The 18,338-nt window shown below is 58.4% G+C and overlaps 1 protein-coding gene across 1 annotated transcript; it reads left to right on the forward strand.

Moving 5' to 3' along the window:
- The first annotated feature begins 719 nt into the window (after positions 1 to 719).
- On the forward strand, positions 720 to 17,405 carry TCF25 (transcription factor 25). The gene is made up of 18 exons (XM_059713996.1): positions 720 to 887; positions 1,236 to 1,403; positions 2,759 to 2,833; positions 4,877 to 5,001; positions 5,723 to 5,788; positions 6,959 to 7,041; positions 7,597 to 7,727; positions 8,824 to 8,923; positions 9,580 to 9,673; positions 10,792 to 10,884; positions 11,869 to 11,974; positions 12,469 to 12,628; positions 13,553 to 13,640; positions 14,096 to 14,254; positions 14,760 to 14,850; positions 15,366 to 15,445; positions 15,840 to 15,912; positions 17,166 to 17,405. Exons 1-18 carry the CDS (start codon positions 741 to 743, stop codon positions 17,331 to 17,333), a joined length of 2,007 nt encoding a protein of 668 aa, XP_059569979.1. The 5' UTR covers positions 720 to 740; the 3' UTR covers positions 17,334 to 17,405.
- The last annotated feature ends 933 nt before the right edge of the window (positions 17,406 to 18,338 follow it).

The raw sequence follows: 18,338 nt of genomic DNA on the forward strand, positions 1-18,338 counted from the left end.
AGCTTTGTCCCCCGTTATCAGCCCCTCTCCCTGGGTCCCTGCGGTGGCCCAGACCCACAGAGAGCAGCAGGGGCCAGTGGGGCAGGAAAAAAGGGGGCCGGGCCCTGCCCAGGGACGCGGGGCAGCCCGCTCGCTGGGGCAGCTTGTGCGGGGCAGGCGGACGGCGAGCCGAGGGAGCAGCGCCCCCAGCCCCTGCATCCGCCGGCCTCAGGGTTTGTCGGGGCTCTGGTAGCAGTCAGAGGGGCGGTCCGGATCAGAGATCAGCGATCAGCCCGGGCCCCAAACACCGCCAGGAAGGCGCGAGCCCGTGTGCATCCCCTGGCACCGGGTAGCGGCACCTGTGGGATTTGGGCCCCCAGAGGGAAGTCTTCCAGCCCATGTCCTGGCACCAGCTGTGCCTCCGCAGACCGGATGGGCCCCTCTGGGAAACGTCTCCGGAGCACAGCGAGCTCTGAGGTGGGAACGAAGGGGATGCAGGGAGCACCCGGGCCAAGCTGGCCCCTGTGCATGCAGGGACTGCTGGGGCAATGACCCATGGCCGTGCTTTCCCGCCAGGGCCCCAGAGACGGGGTCCTCGCACCTCGGAAAACACGTGGGAGGGAGGGACTTATGTGGCGCGGGGGGAGGCGCGAAGTAAGTGGCGGCATCGAGCAGGGCGCGTGCGCAGGCGGCGCCGGCCGGCGGCGCGCCCCAGTGACGTTAGGCGCGCAGGCGCAGTGCGTGCGGTGGCTGGGGGCCCTATGTCGAGGCGAGCGCTGCGGCGGCTGCGGGGGGAGCAGCGGGGCCAGGAGCCCCTGGAGCCGGAACCGGAACCGGAACCAGGCGGCGGCGGCGGCGGCGGTGGCGGGAGCGGACCGCGCCGGGGGGTCGGCAACCTCTACGAGCTGGTGAGTGGATGGGGAGACTGGGCTCGACTGGGCTGGGCTGAGGTGCAGGGCGCTGAGCCAGGCCGGGGTCAGACGGGGGCCGGCCGGGCCTGGGAGCCGTGGGGGGCTGCGGGTGGGGTCGGCGCGGGAGCACGGCCCGGCTGGGGTGGTTGTGGGTGGCCCGGCCCCTCCGTGCCCTGGCCAGCCCGCGCAGCACTGGCTGGGCCCTGCCCCCCAGGCCCTCTTGGGCAGCTCGTGCAGCCCCCTGCCACGTGGTGCTTTCCGCCCCGGCTCCGTGGGGGGGTGAGATGCAGCCGGTGCTGAGCTGCTGGGATAGCCGGGGTCCGGCCTGACCCGCGTGGTGCACAGATCAACAATGAGGAAGAGTCGGAGGAGGAGCCGCCCGCCCCGGAGGAGGCGGCAGGCTCCAGACTGAAAGGGCACGGCGCTGCCGGCAACGCCGAAGAGGCAGAGAGCGACGGGCGCAGAGATGGAGGAGCCCCGGCGCACCAGGACCACGGCACGGCGAAGCCGCAGGTACCTCGCAGGGCGCGGCCTGTCTTCTAGCTGCAGAAGCACAGTCCTTTCCCTCGGGCAGCCCTGGGGGTGGAACACGTGCCCCTGAGGCAGAAGGGGTGTAAAGCTACATGCAGGATACAGGACACGCAGCAAGCACCGGTTGATATAACGCTCCCTATCCGTGCTGCCCCCCTGCCTGCGGAGCTGTCCTGCGCGCTTGTCCTCACCCTGCCCTGGCCAGCAGAGGAAGGGAAGAGTCTGATTTCTGTCCGCTCGCGTCCCCAAGTTGCCGTGGAGCCCAGCTCGATGGGGCGTGCTCTCGGACCAGACCGGGGCTGGGGTGTGGGGAGGTCAGTGTGACGCCTAGTGATGTTGCCACGCAGCTTAAAGCAGAAGGGGGAAGTTCCCAGAGGTAAGTGGCTGTGCTGCTGTTGGCAGCCCTCTGTCGAGTTCATGCAAAACGGCCGAAAGCCAGGAAGCCCAGGTGTCTGGAAATAGAAATGATTTCCCTTTGTGGTAGGCCTCAACTATGTAGCTCTTGGGCTGCTCACAGGGGCTGACTTTGGCTTGATAAAATGCACCAAAGCATTTGCTGTGGAGATAAATACGTGGAGAAGTGCATGGTGTTCCCTGGCAATAGTGACCTGGGAGCTTTCTTTTCTTGTAAATGCCCCTCTTGCAGCTTGGCCTTAGGTGATGGCAGAGGACAGAAGCCCTTCTGTGCACGGCACTGAGGAAAAGGGCAGATACGTGGGTGCGTTCTGGATTGCAGGCTCTCCTCTTGGAGACCTGGTTCTGGAGCGTGCTCTTTGGAGGTAATATCTGCGTGGACTCCTCGGGGCTCCTGGCAGTACGTCGTTAGCCTGGTGTGGAGGAGGCGGCATAGATAGCAGCGCACTGGCCTGCCTGTGGGATGAGGCCGGGTAGCACCATCTGCTGTAGTTGTCTGTGGAGAATGAGCATGAGGTGCTTTCTGGGCGCTGCGTGTCTGTGGTGATGGGTGATTTTTTGGGGGGCATTGCTCAGCACATAGGAGAGAATAAATGGAAGCAGCCATCTCTGAGGCTCGAGAGAGAATCCCCAGAATCTCTTGTGCTAGATAATCTGCCCCAGGCACTGATATGAGAGTATCTGAGGTTCATCTTAACCCCCTTGGTTTGGGAATGATAGAGTTGCTTTGCTGTGCCGTGGTCACAGTCTTCCCGTTACGTTGTTGTCACGTGTTGGAGACGAAGCAGAAAGGCTTTCTCCTGGACTGAGTCCGTGACAGTTGGTCTCCTCTTTAGTGATGCCATCTTCTCCCCTGCAGCATCCCCCCAGGACTGCATTGCTGTGCGCTAACTGACATGTCACCTGTTCTGCTTCTCTCCTAGCCCAACTCAAATAACAAGGCACGGAAGAAAAAGAAGAAACGGAAAAACAAGAGGACTCCCGTCAGTGAAACTCTGGTACATTGGCATCAAGTTCTCAGGGGCTAGCACCCCTCCTGCCCTCCCTCCCTGCCCCGTGGTTCCCCCTAATCTGTGCAGTGTTCTGGGTCTCCGTACAAAAAGGGCTTCCTCTATACTTCTCTTATGTGGAGAGCGTAGCTCCTATTCGACAGTCTCTGAGTTCAGCTGTTGGGATTCGACCAGCCCAGCAACAGCTGACTGATGCTGGAGCCTTCAGACCAGTGCCTCTTTCCATCTTGTCTCGGGGTGGAATTCTCTGGGATTTTGCCCTCCCTTTACCCATTCCCACGTCCTCCCTGACCCAACCCAAGTGCCCCTTTCTGCTACACTGTGCCAGATGCAGCAGTTTGTAGCTGTTAGTGCTCCAAGCACTGACAGCGAGGGCCTGAGAGCCGCACTGGTGCTCTCTCCCGGGTGCCTTCCCCTGCCTAGCAACACACTTCACTCCTGCTGGGCTACTGCCCGGGTGACCATAACAGCAAAAGTGTGGCCAAGAGCAGTAGCTGGTGCCAGGCATGGGGGTAGCGAATGCTGTCCCAGAGTGTGTGTACATGGGACTGCAGTGCCCTGCCTGTGCAGGGGGTGGTGAGAGTCTCAGTCTGGCTAAGCAGTCTCCTTCCAAGGAAGTTGCCAGGCTTTTCTCTGCTTTTTGCTGAGTCAGGAACCTCATCCACCCAATCGCTGCATGCAGAAACAGCGATACAGACAAGATCGGGTATCGTTCGACCAAAGCATTCCTGCTGTCAAAGCCTTAAAAAACAGACCATTCAACCACACACAACCCAAGTTTGCTGTAGTTCAAACCAGCTTCTGTTTGTGGCCTCTTTGGCAGGTGCAGAGGGAATGCTTTCTTCTCAGACTCATCAGCTGGTTTGGCTTGGAGACTGGCTTGTTCAAGACTCAGAGAAACCAGAGACAGAGCAGGACAGTTCGTTTTTCTTTCCTATCCAAGACAGCTCGTTGTGAGATATTGAAGGTCATGGTAACCAGAAAGAATTTGGTTAGCTCACTAAGGCAAGATCATCCTTCCTTTGTGCGCCTTAAATCTTATTGAAAAGTTTGTATTGTGGATAAAACAACTTAAGGCTGTCACTTTTAGCTAATTATAACGTGTTTAGAAGACAGTTGTGCATTTCTCGTTGGATTCCAAGTGCAAGTTGAAGTAGATCATGAAGTGTTACCTTTTGAATTAGAAATGGCTGAATGCTGCTTTTCTTATGTAAAAGTGCAAAACTGCAAGAATCTGAATAGAGGTAGAGCTGCATAAATAGGAGCATGTCTAGAGACAGTATATCCTCTTGGTTAAGAAGAAGTACTGAGTTGTACCAATTAGGCAAATAGCGTAAGTGTAAATTAAAGCATGGTTCAAATAGGTGCCTGAAATCAACTCCCTCCCTTACCCCAGTTTTTGCAGGTTTGGGTCCAAGCTTGGCTGGGATCCTTGTGGTGAGCATTGCTGGGGATGAGGACAGGCTGTCAAGTAGGCGTTGAAGGCTGGCTCCCTAGCAGACAGTTGTGTAGTGCTAGGAGTATTCACAGTTGCACTGAGATGCCAGAGAGCTTAACCTGAATCCAGTAGAAGTGGACGATGGCACTAGCAGGGTGGGTTGAGGTTGGATGATGAGTTCATATGCCCACACTCGTACCTACAGGTTGCTTTGCTGAGGCCAGAAATGGACCCTCAAGATCTTCTAGTCTGATCTACAGTGTCCAAGCCAGAGGCACACCTAGTGCCCCTTGCTGTCAGCTTGGCCCCAAGCTCTGTGGCTGGAGTGACTCTTTTAAGAAGACATCTAGGCTAATGATGGTGAACATGTGTGACGAGGCATCAGGGAGGGGCCTCAGCCTAGCATGAGAGCTCAGTACAAAGGGGAAGCATGTGGGAGCAGAGAGGCAGGGCAGAAGGTGCGGGTGGAGCAGCAAGGAGTGAAGCTGAGAGAAGCAGGAGCAGAGGACAAGGCCCTGATGTGCCAACAGGGGCAGGGTACGTGGGGCTGATGCAGTGCTTTAACAAGGGCAATGCCTCGCTTGTGCCCTAAGGAAGACGATGACCTGGAGGATATTGACAGCCTCCTGGAGAAGATCGAGGAGACCAAGGGGCACTCGCACCAGGCGCTGAGTGGAGTGATAGCAGACAGCCGGCCACTGCTCTATGTGGAGCATAGGTATCGCACCCCATCCCCTGCCTCCCTCTTGCTTTTCCAGGAGCCCTTCTGTTGTTTGTTGACCATGGGACATCAATGCTGTAGGGAGATCCCATCCCCAGAGCTCTGGGTTATGCTCATCCCAAGCCAGCAAAGGGTCTGCTAGGCAGAGGCCTCGAGTGGACTGTATCTGAGACTGTCAGTGGCCCTGAATTTCAGCCATGATGGCTCAGCCTCGAGCATTCAGCAAAGCACATCTTCCCTTTCTCCGAAGCTGCAGCTGCCTGGAATGCAGTGCAGCGGGTTGTCCCTGGGCTGGTGTCATCCCTGTGTCCAGCGTTGCACGTCTACAGCCATAGTGAGTTTATAGCTCAGCTGTGGCCCATGTGCCAAGCTGGTTTGCAGGCAGCTCCACTGTGTGGCAGTTGATTGATGATCTTGTCTAGAATCAGGCACTTGCATTAATGACAGCAGCTGCCCTGGAGAGGGCAGCAGCATTATTCTCTCCCAGCAAAACCTTTAAGACAGCTCTCAGTCTTTGCAAACAGCAGGCTGAGCAATGAGCTGTGAAACCTCACTGTGGTTACAGGCACGGGTGGGTATCGTTTTCCTTATGGGTGAGTTGATACCATATGTAAAGCAGAAGCATCAGAGGTATTGTGTATTGTGGGGGTGGGTGGGCCCCAGGCTGGCCTGCAGTGACTCTGGGTGAGTCTTCTCATCTTGGGTTTTGGTTTTGCAGAAATTTGAATCCTGAGAATGAGCTGAAGAGATACTTTGGGGCCCGGGCAGTTCTGGGTGAGCAGAGGTGAGGCCAGTCTTGCACTGCTAATTGTCGGTTCGTAGAAATCGCAGAGCAGTGGGGTTGGACGGGACCTTCAGCAGTCGCATTTAGTCCAACCCCTTCCTGAGGCAGAGTCAGCCCTGTCCAAACCAGCCCAGACAAACCCATTGCCTGACCTCTGAGCAAAACTACAAGCACAAGACCTTCACACCCAAACCTGCCATGGGTAAAGCAGGGAGACCATGGCAGCCAACTGCTTCTATAACAAGTTTTCAACTGAGACACCCCAGGCAGAGGCCCACACCCCCTGGTACAGAAGAAGGCAAGCCCTACCCCTACCTCCCCAGCCTGTACCAATCTGGCCATTGGTAAAATCCCTTCCTGACCCCAGTGCTCCGTCCATCTGACCCTGAGCAGAGGGACAAGACCCTGTAACCAGGACCCTCCAGGGTTGAGTTCCAGCAGGAGTATTGGCACAACCCAGTCCCCATCCCCAGCCTGGACTGCAGCCAGCACCCAGTGCCTTGGAGGAAGGCTTAAAAAAAATAAAAATAATAATAATAATAAAAACCTCACACATGACGCACGTTCTTCCCTGTCTTTGGTGTCCCAGGCTGAGCTGCCAGTGCTGCTCTTCCCCAGGGTGCCTGGTGGGTCCTAGAAGGGTGCTTACAGACATGGTTAGCCCTTCCTGACTTATTGAAGAGGCCTCTTCAGGGTGGAGGCACTGACTTAAGAGGAAAGTTGCATCCCTAGATGTGTGTGAGAAACCCAGGCTGTGTCCAGACTCTCTACACTTCCTCTGCCAGTTGCTTTTGCTTCATAAGCCTTCCTCCCATTATGGACTTGGGCCTTTGCAAAGCCCTGTCTGGTGAAGAGGGGCTTCGTTGTTGCTTGGGTGAAATCTCAATGGGATGTGTGGTGTGGGACTTGCATCCTACCCGGGGGAAGTAGGGATAGGGTGGTACAGGCCCACAGGTGGTATTCCCAAGAAGCCCTGGGCAGGCCAGGGTGCTGGAGAGGTTGAATCCATTTAGGTGTGGCTAGTCAGAGGAAGCGATGGCAGTGATTGCCATACGCTGGAGACGGTCCCTTAGCTTCCCTTCGCTATGCTTTCTCTGGTCCCATCCTGCATCCCGCTGATACGATCCATGAAGTACATAGAAGGGATGACCTAGGTGTTGGTTTCCACAGGCCACGGCAGAGGCAGCGCCAGTATGTCCGCAGCACATGGCTGACGGCTCCCAAGAACACCTGGCCACGCTACAGCAGGACAGGTGAGACCTCCGCTATGGCCTTCTCTCCAGCCTGTTGTGAGCCTGCGCTTCCTGGTTCCGCTGCTCAGCTGTGGCCAGGGCCTGGTCAGCCTGCAAAGGCTGCCATGGCTCTTATCAGCCACCAGGCCTCAGCTTACCCTGGCGGTGTCAGCCCCTGGCATGGTGCCCTGCCTCTGCCTTGCTCAGACAGAAGCAACATTGCCAGCACCAGGCTGCAGCTTTGTGTGACTTTCATTTTTTTCAAAGCTCACAGGCATTGGGTGTCCCCGGTCCCAGAAGGGTTTTGCCCTTGGGTAGCATGTTTGGAGAGGGATTGGGGGCAGACTTGGGGCTTTGGGGAGGTGTGGGCACAGGAAGTATTCATCTTTGAACTCTCCTAGGATCCTTGGGAGGGTGGCTCATGGACTTAGCAGCATGCACAGGGTCCCTCAACCCTAAGTGCATCCAGCTTTGGGGCAGAGAGGAGATTGGAGCTTCTTGGCTTGTCTGTACCTGCTGGTGGTGGCTGTCTCCATTTCCCCAAGGGAGCACTAGCCCTTTGCACTCTCCTCCCAGGTATTGGCATGCAGCTTCTGGAGACACGGCGGGGAGTGCAGTACTTTACCTTTGAGCACCATCGTGAGTACCAGCAAGTGCAGTTCAAGTTCCTAGACGCTGTGGAGTCCATGGACCCAAACAACATTGTGGTAGGTCCGTCAGGCAGCTGGCAGCCCCCTTGCCTGGTACAAGGTGGTGAGCTTGTGATGAGGGGCCTGGGCACCATGGCCATCTTGCTCAGAGCAGTAGACTCCCACGGGCCTTCTGCTAGATCAAAGTGAAAGACCCCCTCTTTGGGTCTCTGCTGCATGCAGCATTTCCTGGTCAGTTGTGTAGAGAGCCAGTGGGTCCATCTCGTGCAGGTGAAGCCAGGGCTGGGTGCCATGCTAGTGTGAGGCAGAGCTTGAATGGCTCTGCAGGACATTCCTCCCAAGTTAGGGACTTCCATAGAGAACAGACCTCCCAGCCAGCAAACAAAGCCTCATTGTCCTCCCTCTTCAGCTGGGAAAGGCAAAATACTACATAAAACGACTTTTAAATGCAGGGTTTAACAGCTGCGCTATTTATAACCTGCTGCATGGAAGATGCGCGCGTTTGCTCTTCCTGGTATGTGGGGAGAACAGTGCCTGCGTTGAAGTCTTGCTGAGCGTGTCCAAGCTTGTTAGACTGGATAACAACGTTTGTAGGACAGAAGGGCAGGCTGGCAGCTATGTTGCTCTGTGCCCAAATGCAGCGTGTTGAAGCTCTGAACCCGATCTTCCTCTGCCTCAACCAAGCACAAATAGATGCACTTGAGGGAGTTTTTAAAAGGACTCTTGTCCAGCGTCCTTTTACTTTCATTTCCCTGCCCTCTGGTCACATCTGTGGTCACCCTGAGTTTGTTGTCATGCCAACTTGTTCATCAGACCAAGGTGGTGAGAGCATGTGGTGCTTGGCCTTGGTGTAACAAGCCAGAGCCTTGGCCCTGATGTGGTCTCGTATCTCATGCAAGAGGGCTGTGATGGCCAGGGGCGAGATCCTGTTACTTTCAGGCCTGGAAGTGACAGTGCTGCTGAATGAGCCCAGCTGGCACCCCATTGGGGTCAATTTCCAGCACCCCTTTCCCTTGCTCTCCCGGCCATACAGACTCCCTGCATACAGCCCTTGCCTTCCTGCAGCCAGCCTGCCCTTGACTTCTGCGGGGGTGTATGTGGGGAGGGGTACTTTGTGTGAATGCTTATTTCCCGCCCCCGGCTTTTCCCACAGCTCTTGCTCCAGATGAACCCATACCATGTGGACTCACTGCTGCAGCTCAGTGACGTGTGCCGGATGCAGGAGGATCAGGAGATGGCCCGAGACCTCATTGGTAAGGGGGCAGGGCATGGACTAACGTGCTCTGAGCATTATGGCTGGAGCTGCCAGGTCGCCCCACTGATGCTGGGCAGTCCCAGTGTTTGGGCATGCCAGCTGTGGGGCAGGGATCAGAGCAGCACCTGTGGTGGTGCAGGCTTAGATCTAGGAAGCGTCAGCTACTTTTTAAGCAGCACTGTTACACCCAGGCCAAGGCCAGTGGCACTGTGGGATGCCCCTGCAGTCACAGGGAGCTGCTGAGTGATGCTGGTCTCTGCATCTTTGGTGCTGAGACCCCAGGCAGGCAGTGCTCAGAGCCCCTGGCCTGGCTGTCCTACAGAAGAGTGTGAGTGCTCACAGCCACAGCGCATGATATGACCAAAGGCCCTGGCTCCTCAGTCCTTCATCCCAGAACAGTAGAGACAGTCCTTGGTCCCCAAGCCCTGCCCCAGGGGTAACTGGCATCTGTGGCCTCTGCTGAGATGGCCCCTGAGGGAGCAAGCTGTTGCCACGGCTGAACTCCTCGCCAGGAAGCGACACCAGCCTGTTCCACATCCCCCGGGCTCCAAGCAGCTGTCAGTGGGTTGAGTCTTGGGGTTTGGCTGTGGTGGCATTGCTGCGGGGTGCTGTGCTTGGTAAATGGCCTGCTGAGGGCCCATGTGTTGCTCGCAGAGAGGGCGCTCTACAGCCTGGAGTGCGTGTTCCACCCCGTGTTCAGCCTCACCAGTGGAGCCTGCAGACTTGACTACCGGCGGCCAGAGAACAGGTGGGCCAGCTCGCACTCCTCCCCGTTCATCTCGTGGTCTTTCACGCTACGTGTCCATGTCAGCATACGGCTGACCCTGGCATGGGCATTAGCTATAGAATCACTCTAGCCAGTGGTAGATACTGCAGACGCTGCCTCCCCCCTGTACCTTGGGTTTGTCCATTAGCCCAGCGCTGGCTTCATGACCAGTTCTTTTGCATGGCCTATTGAATGCATATTGGGGTGTGTGGCTCCACCCCGGCTGTGCACGCTGGGAAGGCCCCTGCCTGGCAGGCGCTGTGTTGTCACAGCCCTAAGCCTTCAGAATGCGCCCATGCAACACTCAGTCACTGCAACCCAGTCTGGGGATGAGGACTGGGCTGTACCAGTGCTTCTACTGGGAGTCAGCCTGGAGGGTCTTGTCCCTCTGCTCAAGGTCAGACGAATGCCAGATTTGGGGTCAGGAAGGAATTTTACCCCATGGTCAGATTGATACAGATGAGGGGGGTTGCCTTCCTCTGTAGTGGGGACATGGCCTTTGCCAGGGCTCTCTTGAGCATATATTGACAACCTATTATAGAAACGGGACATTGGCTGCCGTGTTTCTCCCCCTGCTTTACCTGGAGCAGGTGTGGGGGTGATTGTAGTTTTACTGAGAGATTAGACAAAGGATTTGTTTAGGATTGTTTGGACGGGGCTGATCTTGCCTCAGGGAAGGGTTGGACTAAATCACCTCTGGAAGTCCCTTCCAGCCCCACTTCTCTGTGGTTCTGTGATTTCTCTCTTGTCTCCCGGGTCCCAGGCCCCAGCTCCGTATCTGCTACAGACTGAGCAGGCCCCAGGGGTCTGAGTTGAGGATGAACTGCATTGTTAAGATCTACAGCTCATCCTGTTCAATAAAAAGCAGGGAGTTGGGTGGGAGATGAAGTGCTGGGACCTCGCAGCCCGTACCCTTGCCTGGAAAGCCTCTGGCCAGCATGCAGATGAGTGTGTGTGATGGCTGCCTGCCCACCATCTGAGATCTCCCATCAGTGTCCCAGAGAGCAGTGTCCAAGCTAGCAATGAGGTCCCATCCTCAGGTGGGGAGGGGGGTGTTAGTCCTCACCTGGATGGTTTTGAGGCCGCTCCCCTCCTTGCAGAGCGTTTTACCTGGCTCTCTTCAAGCACATGATGTTTCTGGAAAAGCGAGGCTGTCTCCGCACGGCGCTGGAGTTCTGCAAGCTTCTCCTTAGGTTGGTACCTGGGCCTGGGGCTGGGCCTGCCCATGCTGGGGGGAGTGTGCGGTGGGTCTGTGTTGCTGCCACTTGGAGCTCTGATTCCCCAGAGGGATGTGCTCTGAACAGTGCCCTTGTGTCACATCTCACTGGGCTTGGCACAGGCAGGGGAATCTCCTACCTCTGCTGTGCTAGAGAAAGCAGCAATCTTTGGAAGGGGACTTTGAGCAGCCCACAGAGTCCCCCTGGCATAAGCCTGGGCCATCTTCTCTTCTCCTGCTGAACTGTGGGTCTGTCTGGCTGACCAGGGTGGAAGGAGGAGAGTTGGGAGGTGTTTCTGCTGTGCTGTTATTCCTCTGACAGCTCCAGGGTCCTTGGGACAGGTCCTGCACTTGACGAGGATACCTGGGTTGTGGGGGCCTTGGAGAACCCTAGTTTGATCACACACCGTGCAGGCTGTAGGATTCCCTGGATGAGCAGGATTCAGCCTGGGAGCTGCCCGAGAGAGTTTGCACCTCACTAAAGAGAGCTGCACTCTCCCTCTTTGGGGAAACGCCAGGCCCTGCCGTCCCATTTCCCCCCTGCCAACTCCTGGCTTGTGCATTTATTCTGCCCCTGCCTGATGCAGTGCTTCAGGGTACCTTCCTCTCCCATCCTAGACACAGGGATGCTGCTAGCTGTGACCCTCCTGCCAAGTGGAGATCATAAACTCATAGGGTTCCCAGGGACCTCAGGTCATCTGGGCCAGCCCCTGAGGGGGAGGCTGTTACCAAAACAGCCCAGTCCAGTGCTTCTCCAGACTCCTGAAGGAGTTTCCACAACTTCCCTGGCCCTGAGATGGTGCTTTCCCCCTCCGGCTCCATCTCTTGAACCATGACCGGTTTGGGGCCCAACGGAAACTCTGAGGCAGGGCATCCTGTTTGGTGCCAAGGTGCGTGCAGCTGCCACAAACCGTCTTAATGCTGTCCTGGTTTGTTCCCTCCTGACCTCCCCTCTCCAAAGCCTTGACCCAGAGAACGACCCGCTGTGCTCACTGCTTATCATCGATTTCCTGTCACTCCGAGCTCGGGAATACACTTTCCTGACCCGCGTCTTCCAGGAGTGGGAGGTGAGCTGTCAGCAGGAGGGAGGAAAGGGCTGGCCAGGAGCAGTTTTGGGGGCTCTGGGAGCTGCAGGGGCAACCGTGCTGGGCAGCAGGAGGGCCCAGACCCTCCCTCCTATTGACAGAAAGGCAGCGGGGTAGTCTCTTGCAGCCCTCCTCTGCACCAGGCTTCAAGCGCTGCCCGTGCCCTGCTCTGACAACGTGCCCTGCTCTGACAACCGAACAGGGTGGGGTTAACCCTTTGTGGGTCTGGCTTGTGGGCTCTGAGGGGCCTGCGTGAACCACTGCAGCTGGGGCATGAGGAATCCTTAAACCCAAGCTCTGAGCCTGACCAAAGCGATCATGCATGCATCACATTGCTTGCTCTGCAAGGCTGTGGGGAAACTGAGGCACAAAACGGGGCCTGAGGAGTACCCTGAAGGCGGCATAGCATGGTGCTACCTTGCGGGGCCACCCAGCCCCTCCAAGGTCACATTGAGACTCTCTTCCCCACCCCCCAGAGTCACCGGAACCTGTCCCAGCTCCCGAACTTCGCCTTCTCAGTGCCACTGGCATACTTCCTGCAGAGCCAGCAGGAGGAGCTCCCGGACCCAGAGCGGGGCCTGGCACGCGAGAGGGCAGCCCAGCTCATCCAGCACGCCCTCATCATGTTTCCTAGCGGTGAGTTGGCAGCAGGCATCCCTGGGTGGCTTCTCGTCCCCTCCTGTGTCACCGAGTCCAGGATTGGTAGTCATCCAAGGGCCATGCTTGGCATCCACAGAGTGGCACAGGTGGGCCCTGCCTTTGCTACCAGAGAGAAGTGAGCGTGGACTTGGTCCCACAGGTCAAAGCAGGGAGGCTGATGGGGACTTGAACTGCCGAACAAGGCTCTTAGTGTGTGTGGGTTGGTGCTCCCAGTGCCCCCTTTCCACCTGATGTGGTGGTGGAGCCACAGATCCCAGGCCCCTCAGGCCTGTGGGAAGACAGCTATCTGCTGCTTCTGTCCCAGCTCTCTCTGTCCTTCCCCTGCCTATAGGTCTGTGTGCGTAGACCGGGGAGGGCGCGGGTCCCAGTTGTGGAGTGGCAGGAGGGTTTAACGCAGGTTCCCCAAGCCTGGCTGTTTGTGCTCTCCGCCTGCCTCAGAGGCACTGTCCTGCTTCCACTGTGCCACCTGGAGCTGCTTGTTCACGACTTCCTCCAGCCGAGGCCCCTGCCCCTACGAGGAATCATGCAGTGCCTCTGGGCAGGAGGGGATGAGGATTGCCAGAACCAGCTAGTCTGTATCAGCAAGAATGACCGGCTCTGAACAAAGGGGGCCAGTCTGCGCAGCCTCTTGCCATAAGCCATCCTTGTGCTGCTAGTGGTAGTGGCTAGAATGAGCCCTTTGTTCCCACGCCAAGGCCGGAGCTGCTAATGGCCTGAGCTGGCACCTTATTCCTTTGAAAACAGCTTGGGCCTGCTCCTGCCATCTGCTTTGGCCATAGCAGAGCCAGCATGGGTTGGGTGGGGCTTTTTCCCAGGCCAGGGGTCTCTGGGGAGCCTGGTGACTGGCACTGACAGCAGTGCCCTGGGGCACGGGGTTGCTCTGTGCTTTCTCTCCCACAGTTCTGATGCCATTGCTGGATCGCTGCAGCGTGCAGCCAGATGCCCGTGTGGCCTCGCATGCCTTCTTCGGACCCACCGCACAAATAAGGTAAGGGCCTTGAGAAGTGGGGTCTCTGCCAGGCTGCTTAGCTCACTTGATAGCTTTTGTGCTCCTATTTGCATGGAGGGGAGTGACTGCTGTTTCCTGGCAGGGGAGGGAGTGGGGGGCCACACATGCTGCATGGGAGAGCTCTCGTGCCACTGGGCTGGGCAGAGGTTTGTCCCACAGCTGGTGAGCTCTTTGGCGCAAGGCCTAGCCTGCCATGTGCCCTGGGCACTCTGCCTCCCTGTTCACCTCGGCAAGGCCTTGGGGTTTCTCGGCCCTGAGACTGGGAAGGCTGGAGCCAGTTATCCCAGGGAAGGGCCCTGCTGGATTCTCAGATCCGAGGCCAGACGACCTGGAGATGGGGTGCAGGTGGTGACCGCAAGGTCACAGTTCCCTTGGAGGGGTTGGCAGGCATGCAGGCAGGGCCCATGCTGTGCTACAGCCTCCATGTTCTTCAGCCAGCCACCTGCCCTGAACCAGCTGGTGTGCCTGTACGTGGCAAGGACACACGCGCTATGGAAGGACCCGGTCGTCATGTCCTGGCTGGAAACCAGTGTCCACGAGGTGCTGCGCTTGGTGGAGGCCAACGACCCCGCCGTGGAGGAGTCCGAGCGGAAGTGAGCGTGGCAGTGTGGGGAGGGACATCCCGGTGACACAGCAGTGTCAGCCCTGACTCGGGGTCTTCCCTGCTGCCCTGGGCACAGGTGTGCATTGCTATGCATATGTCCTGACAGTGCAGCTGGGAAGATGCTGTGGTGGCCAGGGTGGCACAGCTTGGGCTGGGGGTTAAAAATGGAGCTTGACTGTCTGCTCTAGGGGATGTGGGGAGGGATGTGCAGGGGCCGTCTCCAGGTCTCCGCTCTCCTTTGCGGCCTGCTGGCTCCACTGATCCATTCAGCTCAAGGAGAGGTGCTGCTGGCACAGCATACACTGATGACATCTCTGAGCCTCTCTGTGCCCTCCTCTAGGGGCTGGCAGCCCCCGCGGGACCCTGATGCTGACCAGAGCCAGGGTTTTTGGGGGAGAGGATGAGGCAGGCGTGGCCCCTGGGAGGCAGGAAGACGCCTCGCAGCTATGGGTGTAGCTCACGCAGGGTGTCCTCTGTGGCCTCTCTCCCCATAGGCGGAAAGTGCGGTACCAGAGCGCGCCCAGGAACATCTACCGCCACGTCATCCTTTCGGAGCTGAAGGAGGCCACGGCCGCGCTGCCTCTGGTGAGGGCCCTGTGGGGCTGCACACTGTGTCATGTGCCTTCTGTCCTGAGCACGTGCTCCGCGTGCCTGAGCCAAGCCCAGTGGGGAAGCTGTGGGGACTGACAAAGCAGCTGCCTTCAGCCCCCTCTGGTCCATCTCGGCCTGCCCCTAAGCAGTCGGGGGTCTGTGGCTCACTGCTGTGAGAGACGTCCTCACACCAGGCAGCAGCAGCCCCTTCCTTGAGTCACAGAGTGCTCCAGCACAGGGGCAGGGGAGGGGCTGGGCTGAGGACTTCCCAGGCACCAGAGCTGTGTCCTGAAGGCAGGAAACCCCCCAGGTGCATCTGGTGCAACCTCTTGTGCCAGGGCAGTGCAGGGTGCACTCCCCTCTGACCTCCCACCAAGCTGCGAGGCAGCCCCAGAGGCTCAACATATCTCGCACCCAGTGTGCTGTGCCCATGGGGCTCCCTGCTGCAGGCTGCGTGCCCCCGGGCACGATGCTGCCAGCACCACGACCTGGTGTCTCTGTCCCTGCAGGAAGTGACGTCGCAGCCCGTGATGGGGTTTGACCCGCTGCCTCCCTTGGACTCTGTCGTTTCCTACACAAGGCCTGAAAGGTATCTCCCCATCTTGCCCCATTGTCACATTCGGGGCTGCAAAGTGTGTGTGCGCGCACCGGGTAGCTAGCTGCTCAGCTGCAAGGCACATATGTCCTGTGTGCCCATCCATGCTGGGTGCTGTTTCCCCTACATGTATGGACTCAGCAGGCTGTGGGTGTCCAGGGGCAGGAGAGCCCAGGAGGAAGCAGGTTGCTGCCCTTGGCTTCGGGGAAACCCAGCATCCAGGTGGCACCGCGGGCTCGTGGGCAGCTTTGTGTTGCTAGGTGGTAGAAGGAGTGGGCAGGGTCGGCCCCTCATAGACCCGTGGTGCCAAAGGTAGGGTAGGTGCAAGGGGGTCTGACGAAACCACGTGGGCTTTACTCAGCGGGGTCTTCTGGGTGTTCTCTTTCAGGACAAATCAACCATCCAGCGAAAGCACTTTATCTCTCTTCTTCCGATCGCTCTTGCCAAACTTTAACTTGCAGGTAAGCTTTGGCACCGGGTGCAAGTGTGCCTGTGTGGGCACATCCAGCCTCACGCCCACTTACTGCATGGGGCCTCTTGTGCCTGTCCACAGCTATGTGCTCCCACGAGGGTAGGTCAGTTGGGTATCCTCAGGCTGCACTAGGCAAGGCTCTTACTTGGGCAGGGACCCCAGCCTCACCTGTCATCGAAGGCGTTTGCCCGCATCCACATGGAGCCTCGCGGCGCTTAACTGACTCTGCAAAAGCAGTAGTGATGCTTCTCCCTGCTCAGTTCTGGGATAATTCAAGGGCTTGCGGGCTCTGCCCCAGGTTGTCCCCAGAGTCACGGGTTGGTGGAACGCAGCCGACGTCTGGTCCCCACAGAAGCTGCAAGATTGACACCCCCCGAGTCATGTGGGTGTGCCAATGCACATGCTGACCCACTGGGCTGCAGCAGGACCAGGACTTAGCAGCTGAGCCCATGGCCCTGTTTACACCCTCTATGGATGGACAGGGCAGCCCCAACACTGCTCGGGATGGGGAGCACGGTTTCAATGGTGTGAGCGATCCAGAAGGGCTTGGCTCGCAGGCCTGAGAGCTGCCTGGGCCCTATGTTAGCCCCTGGGCTGTGTGCGCATGTATCCGCCTGCTCATGCTCCCCAGTCCGTGTTCTGCGTGACATGCTGGCTCCTGTGTTTCCAGGGGGCTGTGTTCACTGCTGGCTGGGGCTGTCAGTGGGTATTTTGGAGCTCCCCCTTCCTGAGTAGCTGTCATGGTGCAGGGAGCTGGGGAGGGCTTGTGTGCCCCCTCCCCTCTGCTATGCCCCTTGCCACTAAGGGAGCTTTGTCCCGTGTCCTGGCAGGCTCGGACTGAACACACGGTGGTAGTTGGTTTGCTGCCCTGGCCCCTGCTGTAGTCATGCATGGTGCTATAGTGTCTGTCGCCTGCTGCTCAGGGCTTCTACCATTCATCATGGTCCCTTACTCTTGTGTCCTGCCCCTGGGAAAGCAAGGCCTGGGGAGAAGCAACAGCCAGGGCCAGAAACAGGCCTCCTTGGCTGTAACTGTTTGACCATGGCTTCTCTCCCCTGAGCCGTAGAGCCCCTCAGTGTAGCAGCAGCCGGTCGGTGTGTATGTGGGTGCTGAGCTACCACCCAAGGGCTCCCCTGCTCTCGGGCAAGGGGCAGCTGCAGCCTATGAACCCCCACCACAGGTTCCCAGGGGCCGGGTGCTCAGCTTGCCCTGCTCTCACCGTGCGCCTATGCTGTGTTGCAGGGGGAGGTCAGACGTGACGGGGATGAAGAGGCCGGTGCAGGGCAGGACCTGAACCAGGGCGTGAACCGGCTCATGGCAGCCATGCGGGACATGCTGGCCAACATCCAGTTCCAGGAGCCCCCAAGGGACGACAACCCTGACGGGGATGGAGACGGGGATTGGGACTGATCCCCACAGCTCCCCTACCCCCCCTCGCTGTCATGCTCTGTGTCACGCTGCAATAAAGTCCCACAAGCCGCACAGGCGCCTCTGAATCCCGCGACTCCTCACCCGCAGGGCCCCTCCTCTGCTTGTTTGAGGACGGGGTTGGGGGGTGGGGGAAGCCTGGTTGCGCCCTTGTGCCGTCTTCCCCAGCTGAGGGTTCCTCCATTCTCAGTGAACTGAGATGAGGCCTTGGGGGCGGCTGCTGCTTCCCAGAGCCAGCGCTCAGCTCGCTGCCCTGAAGTTCTGAGTCTGTCCGGGTGGTGCCTGCCCAACCTCCACTCCCTGGCACCAGCCCCTCTGCACCCCTTTTCCCCATGCTATTTTGGGGCATGCTCCAGTGAAGCCCCTCGTGTGGTGGCAGAGCTGGGTTCAGGCGTGAGTCTCGCTGCAGCCCAGCCTGTGCCCCGCGGCAACTGGCCATGCTGCTTCTGCCCTTTGAAGTTGTTGACTGAGGCCTTTTTATAGCCGGGCTCTCAAAGGCCTCTTTCACAAAGCCAAAAATATTATTGCAGCACGTCACTGCGCTGCTTGGCCTCCAGCGCCCCGGCTGCTGGCAGTCCCTTGTTTTGGGCGGCCCCTGCATTCACACCCAGCTCTGCCACGACTCCTGCGTCACCCAGTGCAGTTACACAAGCTGTCCCCCACCCCAGCTGCGAGTGGTCCCCTGCCAGCTCCCCATGCCTAAAGCCTCCTTCCTTCTGTTTGCTCGAGAGGGCAGGAGGCCATGGAGGGGCAAAGCTGCGTTTGGTGGTAAGAACGTGTCCTGTCCCTCCCCTGCTGTGGCCCTGTGCCCCTTGCTGCCAGCACAGCTGCTCCTCACCCCTTGTCTCGGAAGCTGCTCAAAACTGCTGGCCATGACATCTGCACCAAGGCTGGCACCTGTGTGGGTTGTCAACCAGGCAATGTGGCAGGGGCTGGGGGGCTGCTCGGAGTCGGGAAGAGCGAGGGCTGGGGAGGGAGAAATGGCAC

The sequence above is a fragment of the Alligator mississippiensis genome, chromosome 10 (assembly GCF_030867095.1).
Source record: "Alligator mississippiensis isolate rAllMis1 chromosome 10, rAllMis1, whole genome shotgun sequence".
Classification (NCBI taxonomy): domain Eukaryota; kingdom Metazoa; phylum Chordata; order Crocodylia; family Alligatoridae; genus Alligator; species Alligator mississippiensis.

What these genes read in the sequence shown, in the direction of transcription:
- TCF25 (XM_059713996.1), top strand. Translation starts at nt 741, where the DNA reads ATGTCGAGGCGAGCGCTGCGGCGGCTGCGGGGGGAGCAGCGGGGCCAG. An exon ending in ACGGCACGGCGAAGCCGCAG is followed by an intron (nt 1,404 to 2,758) that starts GTACCTCGCAGG and finishes CTTCTCTCCTAG; the next exon opens with CCCAACTCAAATAACAAGGC. An exon ending in TTCTGCAAGCTTCTCCTTAG is followed by an intron (nt 10,885 to 11,868) that starts GTTGGTACCTGG and finishes CCCTCTCCAAAG; the next exon opens with CCTTGACCCAGAGAACGACC.